At 48.4% G+C, this 25,422-nt stretch overlaps 1 protein-coding gene and 2 long non-coding RNA genes across 4 annotated transcripts; 1 reads left to right on the top strand and 2 right to left on the bottom strand.

Moving 5' to 3' along the window:
• Nucleotides 1–440: 440 nt before the first annotated feature.
• LOC128778339 (uncharacterized) lies at nucleotides 441–9,716 on the bottom strand. The gene is made up of 4 exons (XR_008423931.1): nucleotides 9,611–9,716; nucleotides 6,510–6,916; nucleotides 5,168–5,273; nucleotides 441–775 (listed from the first exon to the last, which is right to left on the bottom strand). It is a non-coding gene; the product is annotated as an uncharacterized LOC128778339 (long non-coding RNA).
• Nucleotides 9,717–13,541: 3,825 nt separating this feature from the next.
• Nucleotides 13,542–21,210, bottom strand: LOC109278944 (uncharacterized). Of its 2 annotated transcripts, XR_002085934.2 has the most exons (4): nucleotides 20,838–21,210; nucleotides 16,199–16,372; nucleotides 14,430–14,598; nucleotides 13,542–13,597 (listed from the first exon to the last, which is right to left on the bottom strand). It is a non-coding gene; the product is annotated as an uncharacterized LOC109278944 (long non-coding RNA). The 2 variants fall into 2 exon arrangements; XR_008423930.1 differs by lacking the exon at nucleotides 14,430–14,598 and having other exon boundaries at nucleotides 13,543–13,597.
• Nucleotides 21,211–21,243: 33 nt separating this feature from the next.
• Nucleotides 21,244–25,068, top strand: NHP2 (NHP2 ribonucleoprotein). Its single transcript, XM_019469641.2, has 4 exons — nucleotides 21,244–21,473; nucleotides 21,553–21,622; nucleotides 23,999–24,104; nucleotides 24,716–25,068. The coding sequence occupies exons 1-4, from the start codon at nucleotides 21,314–21,316 to the stop codon at nucleotides 24,839–24,841; spliced, it is 462 nt and encodes a 153-aa protein (XP_019325186.1). The 5' UTR covers nucleotides 21,244–21,313; the 3' UTR covers nucleotides 24,842–25,068.
• Nucleotides 25,069–25,422: the final 354 nt, after the last annotated feature.

The following is a 25,422-nucleotide window of genomic DNA, read 5'->3' as shown; positions in this document are numbered from 1 at the left end:
AGTGATGGTGGCGATGGCACGAGCCCATGAAAGGAGGGGCGATGAGAGACATCAAGGAGGGTGAGTGGGCAAAACTTTGTGTCCGTGTGTAGTCACAACCCTGGCTCCAGGCACAGGGCGGTGGGCAGCAAGGCTGGAAGGATGGACCATAACTTCCCAGGGGTGGGCTTTGAAAGCCCGGCCTGGCAGGGAAGGCGATGGGCAAATAAGGAGAAAGCCACCCCATCACAGGTGGCAGCCCCCTGGCTTCCTGGAGACACCTGCAGCTAACTGCACAAGCCAATTGCATCACAATGGCTAGCAAAGAATCAAGAGATGATCCATTTCACAGGTCCAGTCCAAGCATCTCATCGAGAGAGGAGAAAACTAAAAGGGCAGCAAAGAAAAGTGTCTCAGTCCATTTGAGCTGCTACAACAAAAAAAAACCCCATAGACTGGGCTGCTTGTAAATGACAGAAATTTATTCCTCCCAGTTCTGGAGGCTGGGAAGTCCAAGATCAAGGCGCTGGCAAATTCAGTGTCCTGGCTCACAGATGGCTGTCTTCTCCGTGTCCTCATCTGCCCTGGTGGGCCCTGCTTCCAAATACCATCACGTTGGGGGTTAGGATTTCAACATATGAACTGGGGCGGGCGGGGGGGGGGGCACACACAAACATTCGGTCTCGGAGTAGAGTGTGGGAGGGGGTGACATGTCCGGTGGCACCAGGCCTGGGACCCAGGCCTCTCTGTGGACAGTGTCCACTCAGCACCCGGCGCTGCTCCGAGGCCCAGGCAGCTGGAGACAAGAGACAAGGGCACACTGAGGTTTCCGTCCTCCTACGCCCAGTGAGCGCGGACAAGGACACAGAAGCTCCACCCCTCTCCCTCACCCAGAAACAGGAAGCCACAGGCGGGGACCCACTTCTTGGCACCTCCCTTTTCCCTCCACAGCAGAGGGCAAGGCAAAGCCCCCGCTCCTGGGCGTGGACAGTGGCACAGGGAGCCACAGCCCTGGCAGCAACATCTGTTCCCACCACAAGGCTGGAGCAGGCAGGTCTTCACCAGCCAGGCAGGGACGGTCGGCAGCCGAGGAGGGAGGAATAGTCTCCAGTGTTCTTGGTGTGAATGCTACATTGTGACTTCCGGTTCCACATTTGGCCAGTGAACTGGCCAAGCCACCTTTCCAAGCAGGGGCCGTGCTCCAGGCTCCAAACCGAAGACAAGCTCCTAGCGTGCAGAGGGGTCGAGGGATGGTTGCACCTCAGCAGACTCCTCGTCCCACAGTCACTCACGTGGCCAGCTGTTTGGTGGCCTTTTCCTTCTTGCCATCCGCCTTGCCCCACGCACTCTCATGGCTGCCCCCTCAAAGAGCTCAAGCCTGCTACTCCCTGAAACGCCCTCACCTCAAACCAAGTCCTGCAGAAGCCTCCTTGGTTTGATATACCCCTTTCACCCTGCCCTTCCACCTCTCCTTAATGAAATCCGCTGTCCCCACACGGCCCAACTCTCCTGAAAGCCAGGCCACACCTCCTCCCACCTCCCTCAACACGAATGGAGGGGCCATCCACGTCCCCAAGCCTACTTCCCGGAGCAGTGCTGTATAACAGAAATAGAATGCAAGCCATAAATGCAAACACATGTATAACTGAACATTTTCCAACAGCCACGTTAAAAGACCATGAGGGGCACCTGGGTGGCTCAGTTGGTTGAGTGTCCAACTTCGGCTCAAGTCATGATCTTGTGGTTTGTGGGTTCCAGCCTCGTGTGGGGCTCTGTACTGACAGCTCAGAGCCTGGAGCCTGTTTCAGATTCTGTGTTGCCCTCTCTCTCTGCCCCTCCCCCGCTCACACTTTGTGTGTGTGTGTGTGTGTGTGTCTCTCTCTCTAGAAAATAAACATTAAAATTTGTTTTAAATAATAAAAAAAGTAGATAATTCAGGATGCCTGGGTGGCTCTGTTGGTTGGGCATCTGGCTCTTTGTTTTGGCTTGGGTCATGGTCTTCCGGTTCATGGGATTGAGCCCAGTGTGGGGCTCTGCACTGACAGTGTGGAGCCTGCTTGGGATTCTCTCTCCCTCTCTCTCCTTCCTCCTTCTCTCTCTCTCTCAAAGTGAATAAATAAGCTTCAAAAAATTAACTAATTAATTAAAATTTAAATTAAAAAAAGACTATGAGAGAATTAGAAAAAAAGGCAAAAGAAATACGTTAAATTAATTTGAATATACTTTATTTAGACCACCAGTCTATTCAAAACATTATCATTTCAACATGTAATCAACGTTAAAAAATTATTGAGGGGTGCCTGGGTGGCTCAGTCAGTTGAGCATCCGATTCTTGACTTCAGCTCAGGTCATGATTTCAGAGTTTGTGAGCTGGAGCTCCAAGTCAGGCTCTGTGCTAACAGTGCAAAGCCTGCTTGGGATTCTGTCTCTCCCTATCTTTCTGCCCCTCCTGCTCTCTCTCTCTCAAAATAAATAAATAAACTTAAAAAAAATATTACTGAGATGTTTTTCTTTTCCTTTTTTCCCCTTGGACATCTTTGAAATCCAGAGTGTATTTTAGCACATCTCCTCAATTCAGACTAGATACTTTCTTTCTTTTTTTTTTTTTTTTAAATATAATTTATTGTCAAATTGGCTAACATGCAGTGTGTAAAGTGTGCTCTTGGTTTTTGGGGTAGATTCCCATGGTTCATTGCTTACATACAACACCCAGTGCTCATCCCAACAAGTGCCCTCCTCAATGCCCATCACCCACTTTCCCCTCTCCCCCACCCCCCATCTATGCTCATTTTGTTCTCTGTATTTAAAAGCGTCTTATGGTTTGCCTCCCTCCCTGTAACTTTTTTCCCCCTACCCTTCCCCCATGGTCTTCTGTTAAGCTCCCAGACTAGATACTTTCCAGGTGCTCAGTGGGAACAGCACAGATCTAGACAAGGGCTGGCAAACTATGGCCCACCCCCCAAATCTGTCCTGCGGCCTAGTTTTGTATGACACTTGAACAGAAAATGGCTTTTACATTTTTAAATGATTGAAAAAAAATCAAAAGAATACTATTTCATGACACATAAAATCTATGAATTTCAAAGTTAGTGTCTGTAAGTAAAGTTTTTAATTTTCAATAAAAAGTGGAGCTACATTTCATCTGGTTTTTTGGGTTTTTTTTTTTTTTTTCCTTTTTTAAGTAATCTCTATGCCCAAGGTGGGGCTCGAACTCACCGTCCCAGGATCAAGAGTCTCATGTTCTACAGACTGAGCCAGCCAGACACCCCTGTTTCATCTCTTCTTATTATCATGCACTCACCCACATAATAGCATGCCTCTTGGCCCACAAGGCAGACAATACAGTATTTACTATATGATCCTGTACAGGTAATATTTGCCCAGCTCTGTTCTACACCATTCACCTGCCCCTTAAACTCCAATAGAGGAGGGCCCGATTTGGCTTTGGAATCATATCCTGTCTCCCACCCAGCGTCCCAACTCTGGGATTCAAAACAAGTCATTTTCCCTTGGGGGCCTCAATATTCACTTGAAAATCGGGCCAGCACTCCAATGAACGTAAAGAGAGTGAAAACCGAGGGCCGGCCACAAAACTGGTGACTCTTCACTCGTTTCCAGTCTCGGTCTCAAATTTCCAGCCTTCACTCCTCCGCCTGTAACACCTGCCCACAGGGCCCCCTTCACCTGACTCAGTACCTCCCGCAGGTGATGCCCCACCTGTCGCCTTCTCCCAGCATCCATCTCCGCCTCCGTTGGCCGGAGCCCCACCTCGGTGGCTTCTGGATCACTCTGGCAGTGCAATCCTCCAACTGCTTGAAATAGCGTCCCACCTCCCTCATCAAACCCAGTTCCCTGCGAGGGGACACCCGCAGCCCCAGGAACGCCCTCGGCTCACAGCTCCGACCCTCCTCTGCTCGGCCCTCACACTTCCGGCACGCCCACTGCGTGCTCTGGGCATGCGCGCGGCTCAGGTGCCTCCAGGGAGCGACCAGCCCCTGCTCCCGCCGAGCCAGTTTCACACTCTCCCCCGGTGTCCCAACAGGTACTTCCAACTGGCCTACCGAGGCGTGGGCCAGATTTGCAGGACCATGTCCTTCTTTTCCCTTGGCACCTCATCAATCCTGACACTAATATCTTAGTCCTGCCTCCTCCAGACACCCTCGCCGACCTCAGCCAGTCCTTTGGCAGGCTTCTGCCTTACCAGAACCAACTCCGGTCATCATCTCCTCCAGGCCAGGGTCAGGCTGGTCACCTATTTATGTTGGTCTAGTCTAGGCTGTTGAGCCTGGCCCACCCGTTTTCCTGTCGCGTCCTGCCAGTAAATCTTTTCCTCCTGGGGAAGCGTTCCTTCTAAAACGGCCCCTCCCTTTGGCTGCCGGGTCAGAACTATTTCCAGCAAGGATGAATGATATCCCAGAACTGATCTTGTTGCCCACAAATACTTTTGTCCCCAGTGAACGTTCCTCCATTTTGACAAAAAAAGTGAGAACTGGACTCGCATTGGGACTATGAACCCTGACCCAGGTCAGGAGAGCATTTCTCATACCAGTCACCAAATTTTCCTTCTAAGTTCCAGACAATTCTGTTTCTTTTTTCCTCTCCCCACGTTCTAATCCACATATAATTGACATGCCATAAAATCCACCTGGTTAAAACGTGTGATTCAACGGTTTTAGTGTATTCCCAGAGTTGGGCAATGGGTCACCACAATCTAAGCTTAGAACATTCACCTGACCTAAAAAGAAACCCCTTACCCATTTAGCAGCCATTCCCATCCACCCCCTCAGCTCCTGCAACCACTAATCTGCTTTCTGTCTCTCTTGATTGTTGTATTCTGGACATTTTTAAATAATTTTTAATGTTTTATTATTTATTTATTTTTTTTTTGAGAGAGAGACAGAGCATGAGCAGGGGAGGGGCAGAGAGACAGGGAGACACAGAATCAGATCAGGCTCCAGAATCCAAGCTGTCAGCACAGAGCCGGACACGGGGCTCGAACCCACAAATCGTGAGATCATGACCTGAGCTGAAGTCAGATGCTTAACTGCTTGAGCCACGCAAGTACCCCTGGACTTTTTTTACAAATGGAATCATATAATATGGGGCTTTTTGTATCTGGCTTCTTAGCATGTTTTCAAGATTCACCCATGTTTTAGCACAAGATACTGCCTATATACAAGAGACTCACCAATCTATCTCCCCAGTCTGGCCCTTTCTCATGAGCTCCAGATGCACAGGTCCCAGTCCTATGGCCACCTCCACACCTCCACTTGGAGGTCATCTCAGGCGTCAGCCTTGACATGACCAATACAAGAAAACCACAGACTGAGATCAGTTATGAATACTGATGCAAGAATGCTAGTAAGTATAAGCAAGTACAATCCAACAGCATATTAATAATTTTAAATATTTAAATTTTTTTAACATTTATTTATTTTTGAGACAAGGAGAGACAGAGCATGAACGGTGAGGGTCAGAGAGAGGGAGACACAGAATATGAAATAGGCTCCAGGCTCTGAGCTGTCAGCACAGAGCCTGACGCGCTCGAACTCACGGACGCGAGATCATGACCTGAGCCGAAGTCGGCCGCTTAACCGACTGAGCCACCCAGGCACCCCAGTAATTTTAAATATTTAAAATATTTTTTTAAGTAATCTCTACACCCAATATGGGGTTTGAACTCACGACCGCCAGATCAAGAGTTGCATACTCCACCGACTGAACCAGTCAGGCGCTCCTAATAATAACTTGAAATCATAACCAAGCAAGACTTATTCCAGAAAGGCAAGGATGGTTTAATATTAGGAACTCCATTGGGGACACCTGGGTGGCTAAGTCAGTTGAGCATCTGACTTCAGCTCAGGTCATGATCTCGCAGTTTGTGGGTTCAAGCTCCGCATCAGGCTGTCTGCTATCAATGTGGATCTTCTTCTCCCTCTCTCTGCCCACTCCCCACTCGTGCTCTCTTTCTCTAAAATAAATAAACATTAAAAAAAAACACTTTAATATTTAAGAATGCCATTAATATAATAATATTAATAGGAAAAATGAGGGGGGAAAAGTCTTATCACTACAGTAAAACCTTGGTTTTCAAGCATAATTCGTTCTGGAAACATGCTTGTAATCTAAAGCACTTGTATCTCGAAGTGAATTTCCCCATAAGAAATAATGGTGGGGCGCCTGGGTGGCTCAGTCGGTTGAGCGTCCGACTTCAGCTCAGGTCACGATCTCACGGCCCCTGAGTTCGAGCCCCGCGTCGGGCTCTGGGCTGATGGCTCAGAGCCTGGAGCCTGCTTCTGATTCTGTGTCTCCCTCTCTCTCTGCCCCTCCCCCGTTCATGCTCTGTCTCTCTCTGTCCCAAAAATAAATAAACGTTAAAAAAAATTTTTTAAAAAGAAATAATGGAAACTCAGATGATTCATTCCACAACTCAAAAATATTCATATGAAAATGATTACAGTACTGTAATATAATGCAAAATAATCAAGAAAATACAAAATATAAAGAAAAATAAACGAACCTGCACTTACCTTTGAAAACCTTTGTGGCTGATGTGAGGGAGACAAGAGAGAGGAGGGTTATTGTGTAGGACGACTTTCACTAACGGAGTCACTGCTTTTGCTACTGCCATCTAGCCGCCTTATTTCTTCTTTCTCCTTTAATATTGTGCAAATGGTCAATGTAGACTTCTTATAAAATCTCGCAATTTCTGCCACTCTCATACCTCATTTGCATACCTTGATTTTCTTAACTTCCACCGGAATCATCTCCTTCTTACCGCCTTCCTTTTCAATCTTTTCCTGCATGGGGCCATTGTATACACTCACATGGATGTTGACCACAGTAAAGTATTAATAAACTCTTGTCATATACTGTATTCACTGTAACTGGCAATAAGGCAGCAGAGGAAACGGTCTCTGTCTGCAGGCAGCCTGACCTAGAATGAAGCAAAGCATTCCTAAGCTTACTCTTGTATGGAAAAGCAAAGGACTGTCCATAGGTTCTTTGAAGTGCCAAAAAATACACTTGTGCTAGTTGTGGGCACCTTCCAACGTTCTGAAAAATCACTGATTTCTGGAGCATCTGGTTGGCACAGTTGGTTGGGCATCCGACTTCGGGTCAGGTCATGGTCTCACAGTTGGTGGGTTCGAGCCCCGTGTCAGGCTCTGTGCAGACAACTCAGAGCCTGGAGCCTGCTTAGGATTCTGTGTTTCCCTCTCTCTCTCCCTCCCTGACCCAGGTGCACACATGAGTGCTCTCTCTCTCTCTCTCAAAAATAAACATGAAAAAAAAATTTTTTTTTAAATAAAAAAAATAGGGGCGCCTGGGTGGCTCAGTCAGTTGGGCATCCGACTTTGGCTCAGGTCATGATCTCACACTCCGTGAGTTCGAGCCCCGCATCGGGCTCTGTACTGACAGCTCAGAGCCTGGAGCCTGCTTCAGATTCTGTGTCTCCCTCTCTCTGACCCTCCCTCATTCATGCTCTGTCTTTCTCTGTCTCAAAAATAAATAAACATTAAAAAAAAAATTTTAATTAAAAATAAATAAATAAATAAAACTACTGACTTCTGTCAAACACTGTGGCCTGAGACCGAGCATCCGAGTATGGGAGACAATCATCCACCATTCCACAGCCAGAGAGAAAAACCACTGGCTCAGTTGTGCTCATGTGACATTTGGCATCACGTACGACTCCTATTGCAAAACACTGCTTGTTTATTAAGTTAAAATGTATTAGAAATGTTTGCTTGTCTTGCTGAACACTCACAGAACAAGTTACTCACCATCCAAGGTTTTACCATATGAATGAACAGGGTATTTGATACATTTCAACATATATTTTTATTTAAGCCATTCTTGACAAAATAGAATAAGATAAACGCTTTTAAAAAACAACTGAAATGTCGTCTTCCTGAAGCCTTCTTACTTTGATTAAAGTAAGAAACAATACCTTCTTAAATTTATTCTTTAACTTTTCTGGAGGAACAACTAACACAATTGGACAAGAGAAAGAGATTCGAGGTGTAAAAGAGGAAAAGAGTAGGTAAAATCATCACCATTTGCAGATCACATGATTATATACTTGGAAGCCCCAAAAAGGATTAGCCAAAACATTATTCTAAATAAACAATAAGAGAATTCAGCAAGGTGGCTTTTATGTATGCCAACAATAATCAGAAAATAAAGGAAGAAAGGACATAAAACTCCTAGGAATACACTTAATACTCAAGATAAAGATGAAGCAAATAGTAAACGCTGAGCACACAAAACATGTGAGGAAATGGAAAGGCCTTTTGTGTTCCTGAATAAGAAGATTCAAGATCACAAAGATGTTCAACCTCCCCTAGACATCTGATAAACTAATTTAAGGCTATCTATCCTAATAGAAACACCAACAATTTCATAAGAACTGTCTCCTATTGAAAAAAGCAAGATGCGGGTGCCTGGGTGGCTCAGTCAATTAAGTGTCCAACTCTTAGTTTCCACTCAGGTCATGATCTCATGGTTTGTGAGTTCGAGGCCTGCATCAGACTCTGTGCTGACAGTGCAGAGCCTGCTTAGGATTCTCTCTTTTTCCCCTCTCTCTCTGCTCCTCCCCTGCTCGCGTGGGCTCTCTCTCAGAATAAATAAACTTAAAAAAAAAAAAGGAAAGAAATACTTTCTAATACTTTCCTGATCCTCTCAACAATCTGACAGGGCCTTTTTCTCTGCCAGCCTCTCCTGCCCTCCACCGGTTTTTAATTCAGTGAATGTATCCAGAAACCTGACATGTTCATTTTCTTTTTTCCTTTATGTTTATTTATTTTTGAGAGAGAGCGCGCGCATGCATGCATGCATGAGTGGGGGAGGGGCAGAGAGAGAGGGAGACACAGAATCCGAAGCAAACTCCAGGGTCCAAGCTGTCAGCACGGAGCGCGACGCGGCGCTTGAACTCACGAACCGTGAGATCATGACCTGAGCAGAAGTCGGATGGTTAACCAACTGAGCCACCCAGGCACCCCTAATTTTTTTTAATGTTTATATTTTTGAGAGAGAGAGAGAGCGAGCACAAGTGGGGGAGGGACAGAGAGAGAGAGAGGGAGGCAGAGGATCTGAAGTGGGCTCCAGACTCTGAGCTGTCAGCACTGAGCCTGAGATGGGGCTCGAACTCAGGAACTGTGAGTTCATGACCTGAGTCGAAATCAGATACTTAACCGACTGAGCTACCCAGGGGCCCCTCCCCCGGGGAGCTTTACACAACTCTGTGCAGGAGCAGCTCGGAATCTCTGTGGAGGGATCTGGCACCACTATTTTTTTTAACATTTATTTATTTTGGGGAGACAGAGATAGAGCACGAGCAGGAAAGGGGCAGGGAGAGAGGGAGACACAGAATCCGAAGCAGGCTCCAGGCTCTGAGCTGTCAGCACAGAGACTGACACGGGGCTCGAACCCACAAGCTGTGAGCCGAAGTCCGATGCTTAACCCAGTGAGTCACCCAGGCGCCCCACGTGTTTGTTTTCTACCTCGTGCCTGAAAACAGCGTCCATTTCTTCTCTCACGTGTCAGAAGTGTCACAGGATGGCGCAGTGGGCTTCTCTGCTCAGTGCTTTACAGGAGGCTGAGTCAAAGTCTCTACCCACCGTGATCTCACCTGGCGCTCAGGGCGGGTGGTCCTCTTCCAAGCTCATTCCGGTTGTTGGCTGGACTCAGTTCCCGCAGGGAACTTGCAGGACTGGGGCCCCCCTTCCTGTCAGCCGAGGTCGCTCCAGGCTTCCTGCAGCTGCTGTTCAGTCCTTGCACAAGGCTCCCATCTTCACAGCCAGTTTCTAATCTCCCCAATGGCCCAGCTGCCACCAGCCAGGGAAGTGCTCTGCCTTCAGGGACTCATCAGTTATATGCTGGGCCAGCCTGGATAATCCAGGGCAGTCGGTGGTGCCAACTCACAGACTCACAGGAGTGACAGCCCAGTGGACCCACAGATTCTGGGAATTAGGGCAGGACCTCTCTGGGGGCCCAGTTTAGAAATTCTGCCTACCCCACCTGTCCTCTTCCCCACCTGCACCCCCCAGTCTCAAAGTCCTGCTTACCTCCTACATATTGTTCATACCCATTCCCTGAGCTCCGACCTCTTGGCCACCACCATCCTGGGCTCCTCTCACGGGTCAACTGGGCCACTGAAGTGGGTCCCATGCTGCCCTCATCTTTCTTTCCCCTTCCCCAGGCTCCACTGCCCACTCCCCTCTTTTCCCACGGTAGCCAAATGATCTTACAAATGCACAAAGCTAACTGGCCTACTCCCCAATTTATTTATTTAAAAAAAAAATTAATGTTTATTTATTTTTGAGAGAGAGAGAATAAACAGGGGAGGGGCAGAGAGAGAGAGGGGGACAGAGGATCTGAAGCAGGCTCCATGCTGACAGCAGAGAGCCTGATGCAGGGCTCAAAATCACGAACTGTGAGAGTGAGATTACGACCTGAGCCAAAGTCAGCCGCTTAACCGACTGAGCCATCCAGGTGCCCCTTATTTTATTTCTTTTTTCTTTTCTTTCTTTAAAAAGTTTATTTATTTGTTTGTTTCTAAGTGTTTTTGTGGGTTTTTTTTGTAATCTCTACACCCTGCACGGGGCTCAAACTCACAACCCTGGGATCGAGAGTCGCATGCTCTTCCCACTCAGCCAGCCGGGCGCACTTACTCCCCAATTTAAATTCCTGCAGTGCCCCCCAGTAAGCTCAAGACCTAAACAAAACTCCATAAAGTTCATTCGCTCCAATGTTTTCTGGGCATTGACTCCTTGGGAGGTATGGAGATCCACTGACAGTCTCTGCCCTTCTGGGGTTTTCTGTGTTGTAGCCCCGTAGATCCCCAACAATAAGCATGGCCGCCATGAGCACTGAGGGTGGCCGACCTGGTGGGTCCTGCCACCTAGCGTCCTCAACCCTGCCCTCGCCCTCTGCTCCAGGCATGGCCAGCGCCCATCCCCCCACCGATCCAGCAACTCTTAGCAGGAAGCATGTTCTCCCAGGTTCCAGCTCCATCTTCTCCTGGCTGACCGGAACCTCTGGAGGAGAGAAAGACTTTCTCCCTGTAGTTCACCATCGCTCCCTCCAATGCCTAGCACAGAATTTGGCACATTCCAGGTGCTCAGTACATCTTTTGGAATGAATGGGAAGTCCAGTACAGAGACCCCAAACCTCACGTTCCCTCTACTCTTGATGGTTTGTCAACTGTGCTGACACTGCCAGCTGCAAAAACTCCAGCTGCTCAAGACTTCTAGCCCATGGGTGCCCACACTGGCGCCCTCTGCCCTGGCCTTAGCTGTACACTGCAGCTGGAGCCCAGGATGGGACTGCTTGGGGAAGAGCTATTTAAGGAACATGGCACGAGGTCTGGCAGGCATGCCAATGTTGACTCCAGGAGGCCGTGGAAAAGGAGCACAGGAACAGAATATGTGCCCACGGAGCTTGCGGATCCTGTGAAACAGTGGGAGGCAGCACGGTGCCATGCAAAGGGGGCAGCTTTGGTACACGTACACACACACACACACACACACACACACACACACACACACACACACTGCTTAACACCCCATCAAGCTTTACCAAAACAGGAGGGTAAAAGAGAAAAGACAGAAGATGAGAAATTTTGAGAGCATGCAAAGCCAAGGGCAGAGGGTAACAGATGAAACACGTGGTGAGAAATGCAGCCAGGCAGAGGCCGAGGGGGACCACAGAGGACAGCAGCCCTGCATGACACCCACAGGCACCAGGAGGGTGGAAGTGAGAGTCAGAACTGAAACAGGGCGACACCCCCTCCCCCCAACCCACCTCTTCCTCCAAGCAGCTTCAGACCAAAATACCCATCTGGGAAAAGCACACTTTTTTTTTTCCTTAAAGATTTATTTATTTTTGAGAGAGAGAGCCCATATGAGGAAAGGACAGAGAGAGAGCGGGGACAGAAGATCCGAAGTGGGCTCTGTGCTGACAGCAGCAAGCCCGATGTGGAGCTCGAACTCAACAACCGTGAGATTTCGGCCTGAGCTGAAGTTGGATGCTCAACCGGCTGAACCACCCAGGCGCCCCAAGAGAAAAGCACACTTCAGACTCGTGTTGGTGGCCTGGAATAGAACCTGCTTCAGGCTCTGATTAGGGCTCAGGGGCTGAGGGTGGACTCAGCAGCCACCCCTTCCCCACCACCAGTGAGAGCCACGGCCCACAGCCCAGGGCTGCCCACCCCTGCACAAGCACCCAACTAGAACACATAGGGGCTTATGGAGTTGCCTCGGCTTCCCATCTGCGAAATGTCTGGATTAGGTGGTCCCCAGGGTCCCTTTGGTTTCCGAAAGTCCAGATCTCCCTTCTAATTATATCCCCGCCAGAAATCAGAGCCACATGTCACTGCCTGCCCCAGGTCACTGGCTGCGAAAGTGGGAGAGTCAGTGCTGAAGCCCTATGTCAGAAGCTGCCTAGTGACTTGAGCCTCTCCAGGCCCAGCCCTCCAGTCCCATCACTACCTCAACCCAGCCAGATGGCCCAGGGGCTGGGGGCTGTCTCAACCTCACCTGATCCCTCGGCTGCACATGGACCTCCAGCACATGCCCCGCTAAGGCATAAGCCCCCAGTGCTGGGCTCAGTTGTGTCCCTGAAAGGATCTATTCAAGTCTTAACCCCTGGTACCTGTACACATGATCTCATTTAGAAATAGGGTCTTTGCAGATGCAATCAAGGTAAGATGAGATCATTAGTGGGTCCTGATCCAATGACCGGTGCCTTTCTCAGAAGAGGAAAATATTGGAGCACTGGCGTGGCTCAGTCAGTTCAGCACCAACTGCAGCTCGGGTCATGATCTCAAGGTTTGTGGGTTTGAGCCCCGCGTCGGGCTCTGTGCTGACAGCTCAGAGCCTGGAACCTGCTTTGGATTCTGTGTCTCCCTCTCTCTCTGCCCCTCCCCCACTCCCACTCTGTCTAGGTCTCTCTCTCTCTCTCTCAAAAATAAAATGAACATAAAAATTTTTTAAAAAAGAAGAGGAAAATATCATGTCAAGACAGGTGCACAGAAAGAAAGGCATGTGAGGACGGAGGGAGAGATGGGAGTGATATGCCTACAAGCCAAGGAACACCAGGGACTGGGGGGCCATTCCAGAAGTTAGGAGAAAAGCATGGAATAGATGTTCCCCTGGAATCTTCAGAGACAACATGCCCCTGCTGATACTTTGATTTCAGATTTCTAATCTCTAGAATTGTGAGACCATAAAGTTGTGCTGTTTTCAGCCACCCAGTTTGTGGTATTTTATTAGGGCAGCCCTAGGAAACTAATACACCCAGTCAGTTCCCAGTCTCTGCTGGTTGAACAAATGAGTACATCCCACTTCCAGCCACTCCCCCCAGCCCCACCCCCTGCTTGCAATCTGTCATCAAGAGAGAAAGGAGAGGGGTACCTGGATGGCTCAGTCCATTGAGCTTGAGTATCCAAATCTTGATTTCAGCTCAGGTTGTTGCATCCACACGACTCCTGAAACAGAATGCTACGGGCACCAGTGACAGTCACAACAAAGTTTATTACAATGAGAGGCAAGGCGGACCGATCTCGAACAGCCGGGGTACAGAGTTTTTATAGCCGATCACATTGTTTTATCATCACCTGGGAACAGAACAAAGAAACAGTTTCCAGATGAGTTAGAAACAGTTTCCAGATGAGTTAGAAACAGTTGCCTAATGAGGTGTTTATTTTAGACTTTCTGCCTCTAAGTTGCAACCAGTGGATCTCCTTGACCCTGCCTCTGATGCTCTTTTCTTTGAACTTTTGTTTCCTTAATTGGTGAAGCCTAATTTACAAGAGTATAAGGCATAATTTACGAGAGTAAAGCAAGGCTGTTATCTCTTAACCTTCAGTGTCAACACAAAGCTGTTATTTTTCAAGCTAAGCGTTAAGCCCTATACTACAATTTAACCCTTACAAGGTCATGATCCCAGGGTCATGGAATCGAGCCCCATGGCGGGCTGCAAGCTAAGTGTGGAGCTTTCTTAGGATTCTCCCTCTCTCTCTCTCTCTCTCTCGCGCTCTCTCTCTCTCTGCCCCTCTCCCCTGCTCACAAGCTCACTCTTTCTCTCTCTCTCAAAAAATAAAAAATTTTTAAAAAGAGAGAGAAAGAAGAAAAGAAGAAGGCCCACCTCTCACATTGGAGAGGTTCAGGGCAACAGTACAAATGGAGCTCTTGATCCCCCCTCTTCTATTCCTACCCACGCCTCTCTGTTCTGACAGTGAGGGACCCACTTGCACATGTGTGGACGCCCCAAGCCAAATGTTCACACTCTGTCCACAACCTACCGACCCACACCTTGGCCGCCCTTCAGATCTACAGGGATGGCCTTCCCTCTGAAGAGCAGACTGGGGGAGAGGGCTACGCAGGCCCTGCAGGCCCTGCAGGCCCTTCTAATGGACTCCGCACCAACTGAGCAGAGAATTCCTGTACCTGGAGGGTTGGGGGTGGGGAGCTGACCTCCAGGCCTCGGGCTCCCAGATTCTTCACCCCTAACCTGAGCCCTCTAAAGCTCAGGCCCCGGGAGGGAACCTTCATGCCACCAGCAGAAGCAGAAGGGCAGCCTGAGGGCTTTCCTGGCAGGATCTCCTTCAATCCTCATCTGATTTGAAAGACCAAAAAAACAGGAGCTCCTAAAGTTAAACAATTTGCCCAGGGGGTAAAAAGCTGATAAAACCTTACGGCTGGGATTCAAATCCTGACCTGTTTGACTCTCAGACCACTCCTCTCTCCAGGTATCCTGTCTCTCCCTAGGATTGGTATAAACTAGTAAACTGATCTAAAAAGTGGTTCAAAAACAAAAACAAGCTAACAAACACTATAGCCATCAAAGCAGTTTACTACTGCCCAAATACATATAAGCATCTAGAATATGACAGAGGCATTTTATTTTATTAAGTTTGTTTGTTTGTTTGGAGAGAGAGAGAGAGAGAGAGAGAGAGAGAGAGAGGCAGCGCAAGCAGGGGAGGGGCAGAGAGAGAGGGAGGGAAAGAGAATCCCAAGCAGGCTCTGCTCCATGCCAGTGCAGAGCCAGACTTGGGGCTCGAACCCACAAAACTGTGAGATCATGAACTGAGCCAAAACCAAGAGTCGGATGCTCGACTGACTGAGCCACCTAGGTGCTCTCCAACAGAGGTATTTTATTTTTTAATGTTTGTTTATTTTTGAGAGCGAGACAGAGTACAAGTGGGGTAGGGGCAGAGAGAGGGAGACACAGAATCTAAAGCAGATTCCAGGCTCTGAGCTGTCAGCACAGAGCCTGACATGGCGCTCGAACTCACAAACCATGAGATCATGACCTGAGCCGGTCAGACACTTAACCAAGCCACCCAAGCACTCCTCAAAAAATTTTTAAGGTTTATTTATTTTTGGGTATTTTAAGTGAATGCATGGCTTGATAAAGAATTCAATAAATGACAGAAGGACAATGGCTTAGCCAGCTGGAAGAAAGTCAAGCTGGAGCCCAGCCTTGCTCCTAACACTCACATTAAACCTGATGGATCAAACATTTTCATACAAACTGTGAAACCACAAAAGCACTAGGACATTTGCCTTAAAGTACTAAAAGCTCTTCTATAGCGGGAAGAGATCACCGTATAGAAAAACTGGACAAGAATAGAACATAAATGAGCTGTAAAAACATGAAATATAGAGGCGCCTGGCTGAATCAGTTGGTAGAGTGTGCGACTCTTGATCTCGGGGTTGTGGGTTCAAGCCCCACGTTGGGTGTCTGACATTACCTGAAAATAAAATCTTTAAAAAAATAATATCTAACTTTCCCAAGAACTAAATCAATGTAAATGAAAACAAGATACTATTTGTCCCTACTGGATCATCACCAACTTTCTTCCCGCTAAAAAAAAGTTGCTAAAAGGGGCTCCTGGGTGGCTCAGTCAGTTAAGCGGCCAACTTGGGTTCAGGTCATGATCTAGTGGCTCATGAGATCAAGTTCCGCATGGGGCTCTGTGCTGACAGCTCAGAATCTGGATCCTGCTTCAGATTCTGTCTCCCTCTCTCTCTGCCCCTTCCCTGCTCACGCTCTCTTTCTCAAAAATAAACAAACATAAAAAAAGAAAAAGTCGCCAAAGCCCAGTCTTGGCAAGTGTTGGTGAGACGCTATTCAGAACAATTGTAAACTGTACCTCTTTTTTTTTTTTAACTTTTTTTTTTTTTAACAGGGCAGGATAAACACCTTTTATTACATGACTTTCCAGGCTTTGATTTTCCTCAGATAGAACTGTAGCTCCTTGCCCTCCAGCACATAGCCATCTGCTTGGCCACACTGGCCTGGTCTTGAAGCGAGCATGCAAAAAGCTTGCCCTGCTGGAACTGCTCCTCCAGAAGACTGCTTTTAATTTTTTTTAAGTTTATTTATTCTTGAGAGAGAGAGAGAGAGAGAGAGAGAGAGAGAGAGAGAATGAATGAGCAGGGGAGGGGCAGAGAGAGGGAGACACAGAATCCAAAGCAGACTCCAGGCTCCGAGCCATCACTCGAATCCACGAACTGCGAGATCATGACCTGAGCCGAAGTCAAATGCTCAACCAACTGAGGCACCCAGGTGCCCCAATAAATTGTACCTCTTTAGAGGATCACCTGATAATACTGCAGATATCAAAATTATAAATGTTAGGAATTTATCCTGGATAGACTCACAAAAGTAGCAAAGATAGAATATTCATTGCAAACTTACTCAAAATAGTAAAAACACTAAAAACAAACTAAAATCCATTAGCAGGGGCTACTTAAATAAACTATGGAAATCCGCACAATGCAATGTGATGAAGATCTTAGAAGAATAAGATTTATCTCTATGGTAGAAATAGAAACATTTCCCATGATATGTTGATAAGGGGAAATAAATTGCCAGAACAGTACATTATATTATTTTTTAAATAGAATTCATTTTATTATGAAATTTTTAAAAATTTTTCAGACTTTATTTTTAAGTAATCTCTACACCCAACATGGGGCTCAAACCCACAACCCCAACATCAAGAGTTTCATGCTCCACGACTGAAATAGCCAGGTACCCTTTTATTTATTTATTTTTATTTTTATTTTTTCGAAGTAAACTCTATATCCAACACAGGGCTCAAACTCACAACCCTTAGATCAAAAGTCCTATGTTCTACTGACTGAGCCAGCCAGGTGCCTCCATTTTCTATTATTTAATGTATGTAAACAAACATAGGTACACATATGTACCCAAAAAACTTAACAGTGAATACTTGGGGTGCCTAGGTGGCTCCATTGGTTAAGCTACCCATCCTTGATTTCGGCTCAGGTCATGGTCTCACAGTTCGTGAATTCGAGCCCCAATTCAGGCTCTGCACTGGTAGTGTGAAGATTGTTTAGGATCCCTCCCTCTCTCCCTCTCTCTCTGCCCCTCTCCCACTCCTGCATGTGCATACTCTCTCTCTCAAAACAAATAAACTTTAAAAAACAAAAAAGAATGTGGGGAAATTGGAACCCTTGTACATTGATGCTAGGAATATAAAATGGTGCAGCCACTTTGGCAAACAGCTTGACAATTCCCCAAAAAGTTAAACATAGACCCAAGATTTCTAGTTCTAGGTGTGTATACCCATGAGGACTGAAGACATATGCCTACACGAAAACTTGCACATGATTGTTCATAGTAGCACTATTCACAACAGTCAAAAGGTAGAAAGGATCCAATCATCCATTGGCTGATAAATGGATAAAATGCAGAATACAATGGAATGTTAAGTGATAATATTCCTACATGCTGATACCTGCTACAACATGGATAAACCTAGAAAACATTATGCTAAGTGAAAGAAGCCAGACACAAAAGGTCACATGCTATATGATTCCATTTTGATGGAATGTCCAGAACAGGGAAATCTATAGGAACAGAAAGTAAATTAGGGGTTGCTTAGGGCTGGAGAGAATGAGGGGGTCAGAGGGTACAGGAGTTTTTATTGAGGGGATGTAAATGTCTTCAAATTGATTGTGGTGATATCTGCACAACTCACTAAAATATACTAAAACCACTGATTTGTACACTTTAAATGGGCAAACTATATGGTACATAAATTTTATCACAATTAAAAAAAATCATCCTCCCCATCTTTTCAAAAGATGGGACCTTAGACTATCTGGGTCCAACTTTCTCACTTTACAGACAAGGTGCTAAAGCCTCAAGAGAGGTTAAATGAATTGCCCAAGGTCACTTGTCCTTCAGACCCCTGGTCTAATGCCCATTAAGCTATTATGGTCTCATCCCATCTATGCTGCTTCAAGTGAGCTCAAATAGCCATTAGAACAAAATCAGTAAAGTCACACAAGCCACTTCAGATCTGGCACAGAGGTCTGAGCCTGGTTTTAAAAATACATGGTGTAGGGGCACCTGGGTGGCTCAGTTAAGCATCCCACTCTTGGTCTCAGCTCAGGTCATGGTCTCAGGGTTCGTGAGTTCAAGCCCCATATCGGGCTAACACTGCCAGTGCAGAGCCTGCTTGTGATTCTCTCTCTCTGCCCCTCTCCTGCTCACATGAGCTCATGCATGCTCATGTATACACACATACACTCTCAAAATAAAGAAATTTATATAAAAAATGAAAAATAAATAAAAATACATGACGTAGTTGTATGACAGAGGATGTATCACAGAGTCCAAGCAGAGTGTGGGCTTCCAGACAAGTGGACCTGGATTGAAATCCAGCTTTGTATGAGCTCGACCGAGCTATTTACCCTATGAGCCTCCATAAATTGTGCATAATAAAGGCATTCTTTGTGAGCAAGGGAGGAAATACTCCATGTAGTGTGCTGGGCACATAAATGTTCACTTCCTTCCTCCTGCCATATGATCGTGGAGAGGCCTTCACAACTGAGACCTTGGTAAGGTCAGTTAGGCACATTTACTCAGATTGGGTTTCCTGGGGATGAAATTTTCTGCTGGACAGAGTTCATCCTGCCGCATGCACACATCTAGCAGTGCCTCTTCCCCTCGTGACTCTGACACATTGTCATCAGTCCAACAAGGCTGAAAACATTCACAGGAACACCACTCGGAAGCCGGAATAGAAAAGCACCCTTCAGGGGCGCCTGGGTGGCTCAGTTGGTTAAGCATCCAACTTCAGTTCAGATCATGATCTCACGGTTGATGAGTTCAAGCCCCACATTGAGCTCTCTGCTGTCAGCACAGAGCCCACATCGGATCAGACCCTCTGTCCCCTTCTCTCTCTGCCCCTTCCCTGCTTGCCCTCTGCTTTCTCTCTCTCAAAAATAAATATTAAAAAAAAGAAAAGAAAAGAAAAGCACCCTTTAGAGCCCTGCCAGTTATATGTTCAGGAAGCCCACAGGGGGGCTCTCACAGTTTTAGGACGCACTTCCCTGGGACCGCCAAAACTGCTACTACAGGACCTATGGGGAGGGGGGGTGGGCTACGGGAGTGTAAGGGGGTATAGAGAGGTATAGGGAGGTGTAAGGGAGTGTGGGGAGTGGTGGGAAATGGTACAGCAAAGTCCTAGGCAGGAAAGTAACTACCAGTGTCAAAGCTCTGGAAGGGGTTGTCTTTTCTTGAGAATTCCAAAATGAAAACATCTTCTTGTTATGTTGTGCATACAAATTTTGTATACTTTCATGTTATTTTTTATTGCTTATATAATGTATTTTCATTGTTCAGTTGATAGACATTTCTATTTGTGAAAACTATTTGGGGTCTAAGCGTAGGATGGATTGCATCCTAATTTTTATTATCTAAATGCTAAATGCTAAATGCTAAATGAAGGGGCACCTGGGTGGCTTAGTTGTTAAGCTCAGGTCATGATCTGGTGGTGGTTCGTGGGTTTGGGCCCCATGTTGGGCTCACCGCTGCCAGCTCAGAGCCGCTCTGTCCCCCCCACCCCCCGCCCCTTGCACTCTCTCTCTCAAAAATAAATACGCATTAACAAAAAATAATAAAATTAAATAAAATTTAAAAATCTAAAAGAAAAAGCTAAATGTAAACAACCGACTTGTTTTTTATTGAATGACTTTGCACTTGGTTACAGGATTAAAAGTTCAATTTTTAAATTGGCTTAACTAACCAGCGCTCCCACGGCCACCTGTATTCCGTTTTTGTTTTTGTTTTTTTCCCACCTGCATACTTTTAAGTTCCAACTACTGGGGCACCTGGCTGGCTGAGTCGGAAGAACGTGCGACTCCTGATCTCAGGGTCCTGAGTTCGAGCCCCATTTTCGATGTAGAGATTAACACCCCCCCCCCCAAATTAAATAAACTTTAAAAATTAAAAAAAAAAAAAGTTCCACTTACTGGCCTATTCCGCCACCACAAAAATGTCAGGCCTACCATCGTAGGATTCAAGGCAAGTAATTTGTAGCAATGATCTAATTCATATCCATCCAGTGTTCCGGGACACGGTGGAAGAAATTGGAGATAAAAGATCCACCCTAGTCTGGGCCAGCTCGCCGCCCCAGCGTCACCGTCCACTAAAGCTCTACAGACACCTGCAGCGCGGGCGCCCACTAGACCTCCCCCACCGCGCCCCGAAGGTTCAGCCCCAGGGTTCCCGGGGACGCTCACGTTCTCCTCTCCCTCTCCACTCGGGCATCTCCGCGAGGCCGGGGGATTGTGCGGCACGCCTGGCAGCAGTAGGAACTGGGAGGAAAACAAAGGGGTCGGGGGCGCCGGTGGGAGTGGGTGGGGACTGCAGTTTTAGATGGGGTGGCAGGGGGCGTGGCAGGGGAACCTCTCCCGTGGGTAGCATTTGAGCAGATCCCTGCGGGAAGACAGGCGCTCAGAGTGAGTGGGGCCACAAAGAGTGTGAGAAACTGTGTGAGAACGGAAGAGGCCCTTGGCAGCGTGAAGCTTTACCTCAACCTCGGCACCGGCCGCACTTCGCCCAGGACCATCTGACGATCAGATTCTACCGCGGTTTGGATTCACCATTCTTCCGCTCGGCCGCAGACCCCGCCCCTCAAGGAAGGGTCCAGTCCTGAGACCTGGTTTCGCCCCCGCAGGTACTGCCTCCTTCGCCGCTCCCAGTACCGGTGAGACGGACTCTCAGACCAGCGGGAGCCAGTGTGCTAGTCACTTCCCGCCCTTGCCAGGCCCCGCCTCCCCTGGGCCCCGGCCCCTATCCGCTCCGCCCTCCGGCCGAGACTCCGCCCCGTTTGGCCTGTATTTAAGTGTCTGAGCGTCAACGATTGGTCTGAGTCAGAGACTTCGTTTCCCGATTGGCTGGGGTGTACGACAGGCTTACGCAGAACGGGTGACCCGGAAGTGATTCCTGAGGCTCGGGCCGCGTGGATTCGCCTGCTGCGGGCTCGGTTGCCCCAGCTGCTGCTGCGATGACCAAAATAAAGGCAGATCCAGACGGGCCGGAGGCTCAGGCGGAGGCTTGCCTCGGGGAGCGCACTTACCACGAGCTGCTAGTGAATCTGAACCCCATCGCGCAGCCCCTGGCTTCTCGCCGTCTCACGCGGAAGCTCTACAAATGCATCAAGAAAGGTGATGCAGCCGCCGCGGTGGCCGGTGGTGGCGCGGGTGGTGGGCCGAGACCCCCACACTGACTCTTCTGTCGTTGCAGCTGTGAAGCAGAAGCAGATTCGGCGCGGGGTGAAAGAAGTTCAGAAATTTATCAACAAAGGCGAGAAAGGGTAAGGACCCCCCACCCTCCCACCCCGCCGCCGCTGGATTTTGCATTTCTGAACGATAACAGGTATCTCTACTACTTAGTAGGTGTTTGAGAAAAGTCGGTTAAAAGCGGGGGAGGGCGCTGGATGGTTCAGTCGGTTGAACCTCAGTTGGTAAGATTGAGCCTCACATCAGGCTCTGTGCTGACAGCGTGGATGGAGCCTGCTTGTGATTTTCTCTCCCTCTCTCTAAACATAAAAAAAAAAGTGATCGGATTCAGCCCCACATACGGAAAATAATCAGCAGCCCGTGACTTCCCTTCAATACAGCTAGTGGGTACATCACATCACTTACAAGAGCGCAAAAGTAACACCACTGGGAAAGTGAGTACTGGGGAAGTGAATGGTATAAGCCTACTCACTTAGGGTAGACACCAGCTTCATTCACTCATAGACTATTGTCTATATTCTTTCCCGGGCACTGTGCTATGGGGAGACTGTTTTTAATCAAATACACACAAAATTAAAAGTTCTGATATAACTGAAGGAGTATACAGGGTGCAGTGAGAATGACTTCATTACTTCTTTTTTGGCATCTGTCAGAATCTGAAACTTACTTATTCCCAGGATCTCCCACTCAGGTCAGACAGTAAGCTCTTTGAAAACAGGATAAAGCCTCTCATTGCTTTATCCCTAGAAGTATATGGTACATTGTTGGTGCTCAAGAGATAAACAGTCCTGGGATTATTTGATGCCCAGTGGGAAGTCTGACCAAGAGGGCAGGGGTTCTGCCAGAAGATACTGGGTGCCACAATAGGAGAGAGGATAGTGGAGGACAGAAGTATTACCTTCTCATGGGGCTTTGTTAGCTGTGGTAAGTTTAGTTTTCATACTCAGCTTTGCAGGCCACTGAGGGTTAAAAGCCAGGGAGTGACAGAATTATGTTTACCCTTAGGATTTTTCTGGCAACTCTGGAAAGGATCAGGGGCACAAGAGTACACAAGGAAATTGAGATAGGAGACTGCTATAGTCTAGAGGAGGTGGGGGTGATTTTGATGAGGTTAGTGGTGGCTGAAATAGAATTAAAGTGGATGGATTTGAGAGGACTTTCGGACATGCAATGAGGAGGTATGGATTCCAGCTGAAGAGGGAAGATCATGAGTTTTGTTTTACACACATGACCTGCCTCCTCCTATACCCCAACCCACCCCCCCACCCCCCAGCAGAACTGTCAAGTTGGCAGGTGGCTGTATAGATTTGGAGCTTGGAAGGGAGAGGCCAGGCAGGAGAGAACAGATTTGGGAGTTGTATGCACATGGCAGTGAGGCCATGGCAGTGCCTGGGGTCACCAGGGAGAAGGTACTGAGAGGGCAGCCAAGGATCAGGCTGTGAGGAGCCCCAGCACTTAAAGGCCACTCAGAGGAAGAGGTGTGCAGAGGAGAGCCCAGAAGACCAAAGAAAAACTAGAGGAGAGCGGGCCCAGTACTTTGAACCAAGAGCTCTTCCCTTATGTTTGCCTCTCGCTCCCTGGAGAAACACTCTTCCTTGCCCCAGAGGCCTGACGTCTTGCCAGAGAGGTATCCTACCAGAGGGTTCTCTGGCAAGCCTTCATTAGTTCTGGTCACTCTTGGGACTGAGCGAATGCTTCTCAGCCCAGCACTCAAGGCCTTTGGATATGGCCCCTACTAACCTCTCTAGCCTTCTCGTCTACCCTATCCTAGATTCCAAAGGCCCATCCCAGGCCCCTGCCAGCCAGCTCCTGGGTATGTGGTGCCATTCTGATTCTCAGTCTTAAATGCTTTCCCTGTACCCAGCCCCTCCATGGACTGCCTGACCCCTAAGAAGGTGCCAGCTTTCTGATCCATTGTCCCCTCCTGATTCCTTTTTTTTTTTTTTCCAGTTTGTTTAGTTGTTTGAGAGAGAACGTGGATAGGGCAGGGGCAGAGAGGGAGAGAGAATCCCAAGCAGGCTCTGGGCCAGCATAGAGCCTGACATGGGGCTCAAACTCAACAAACAGTGAGATCATGATCTGAGCTGAAATCAAGTCAAGACATTTAACCAACTGAGCCAGCCACCCAGGCGCCCCATCCCGATTCCTTTCTTGACTCTTCAAGAACTGAGCTTACTCCTTGGGGTCACTACCATACCTCACCTGTCCCAGCGGGATCCCACTTGTCACACTTCATGGCATTTACTTAATTTGCCGAGAACTAGGGATCACCTCCCCAGAGGAAGGTGATCATCAAACACAAATTTGCGCGTACTTTCAGGAGGTGGGAGATCTACATTAATAACTGGGGTCCTTGAGAGCAAGGTCCATCTTACTGGTCTCTAGACAGAGGCACTTTTGACTGAAAGCGGGACTGAGCAAATTAGAAATGAGGGTTTCTCTCATTTCAGGATCATGGTTTTGGCAGGAGACACGTTGCCCATTGAGGTATACTGCCATCTCCCGGTTATGTGCGAGGACCGGAATTTGCCCTACGTCTATATCCCCTCCAAGACGGTAAGGAGCACACGACCCCCGCCCCGGTCTTGGTCAGCATTGGAACAGCGGGTGTGGGATCAGGTCTGTGGGAGCAGGCCACAGTGGGAAAGAACGCAGGCTTTGGAGGCAGACCAGAATGGATCCTTGGCGCTACCGGCTCCTGGTTGAGGGACTGCACGTTGGCGCTTTGCACTTCACTTTCCTTCTTGTGAGCTGGGAATCCTTGCCCTTGTGGACCATGGGAATGGAAAAGGAGGTGTGTGTGGATGTGCTGTCGACCAAGATGCAGTCCTTGTGTTAGTCCCGTTAGGCAGCTGCTGTGCTTGGGGAGGAGTGGGCATTCAAGGGGCTTGTGCAGCTGGCCTTATCCTTATACAGGGCCCGTGGCCCAGAGAGGAGGTTGGCAGGGACCAGGAGAACACAGGTCCGGCCTAAGGAGATAGCCTCTGCTGGGCCGGAGCCCATTTGTGCTTGCTGTGTGGCAATGTAGGCCCAGTGTTGCTGGACCTGACTCGAAAGTTGGCAGAGTTGAAATGATGGTGTCATGCAGACTGCACGGCACTTGTCTGTGGGCTGGATGAGGCCAGCAGGTCATGGGTCTTGCAGCCTTTTTTTCCCCTGCTCCACAGGACCTGGGGGCAGCCGCAGGCTCCAAGCGCCCCACCTGCGTGATCATGGTCAAGCCCCACGAGGAGTACCAGGAGGCTTATGACGAGTGCCTGGAGGAGGTGCAGGCCCTGCCCCCACCCATGTGAAGGACTCGGGCACTTGCTCCGGAAGTGGTTGGTCTGGCAGTGGGCCAGCTGGTTGTCCTCCTGCGGCCTGTGTCTGCGCATTGCCCTGGTCCCCTGCAGCATGTCTTCTTCCCGGGCAGCTCCACCGGCTCTTTTGTGAAGGCATAGCCGGAATGTTCCGTTGAGCATTGGTGAAGACCACTCCGAGGGTATAGTGTGGGGGAAGTAAACGCTAAGACTAAAAGGTGGTGAGTCTGTGGGTGTTTTTTTCAGCGGCAGGTGCTGCTGGGACAAGGAGGTGGTGGGCAGGAGGGAGTAGAAGCAGCCATTCTTGGCAGACAACCCGAAGGACTTACAGGGTGTCCCAGGCTGCTGCCAGACCCAGGCTGAGTCTGGGCCCTCCCATGGCCATGGTAGGTGGCCTCAGGAAGAGGCCACTGCAGCCAACCCCATGCCTAGAGCCTGCAGCCCCTGTGCTGGGCACACCCCCATTCCTTTCTTCCTTTCCCTGCCTCTATGAGCCTGAAATGCCACTGGGAAATGTATGGAAACCATTTACCCACGCGCACAGCAAATGTGAAAGAGGGATATGAAGCTAGAAA

This window comes from Panthera pardus, unplaced genomic scaffold (assembly GCF_024362965.1).
Source record: "Panthera pardus isolate Hobbes unplaced genomic scaffold, ASM2436296v1 HiC_scaffold_2, whole genome shotgun sequence".
NCBI classification, from domain to species: domain Eukaryota; kingdom Metazoa; phylum Chordata; class Mammalia; order Carnivora; family Felidae; genus Panthera; species Panthera pardus.
This window is presented reverse-complemented; position numbering and strand designations above follow the sequence as displayed.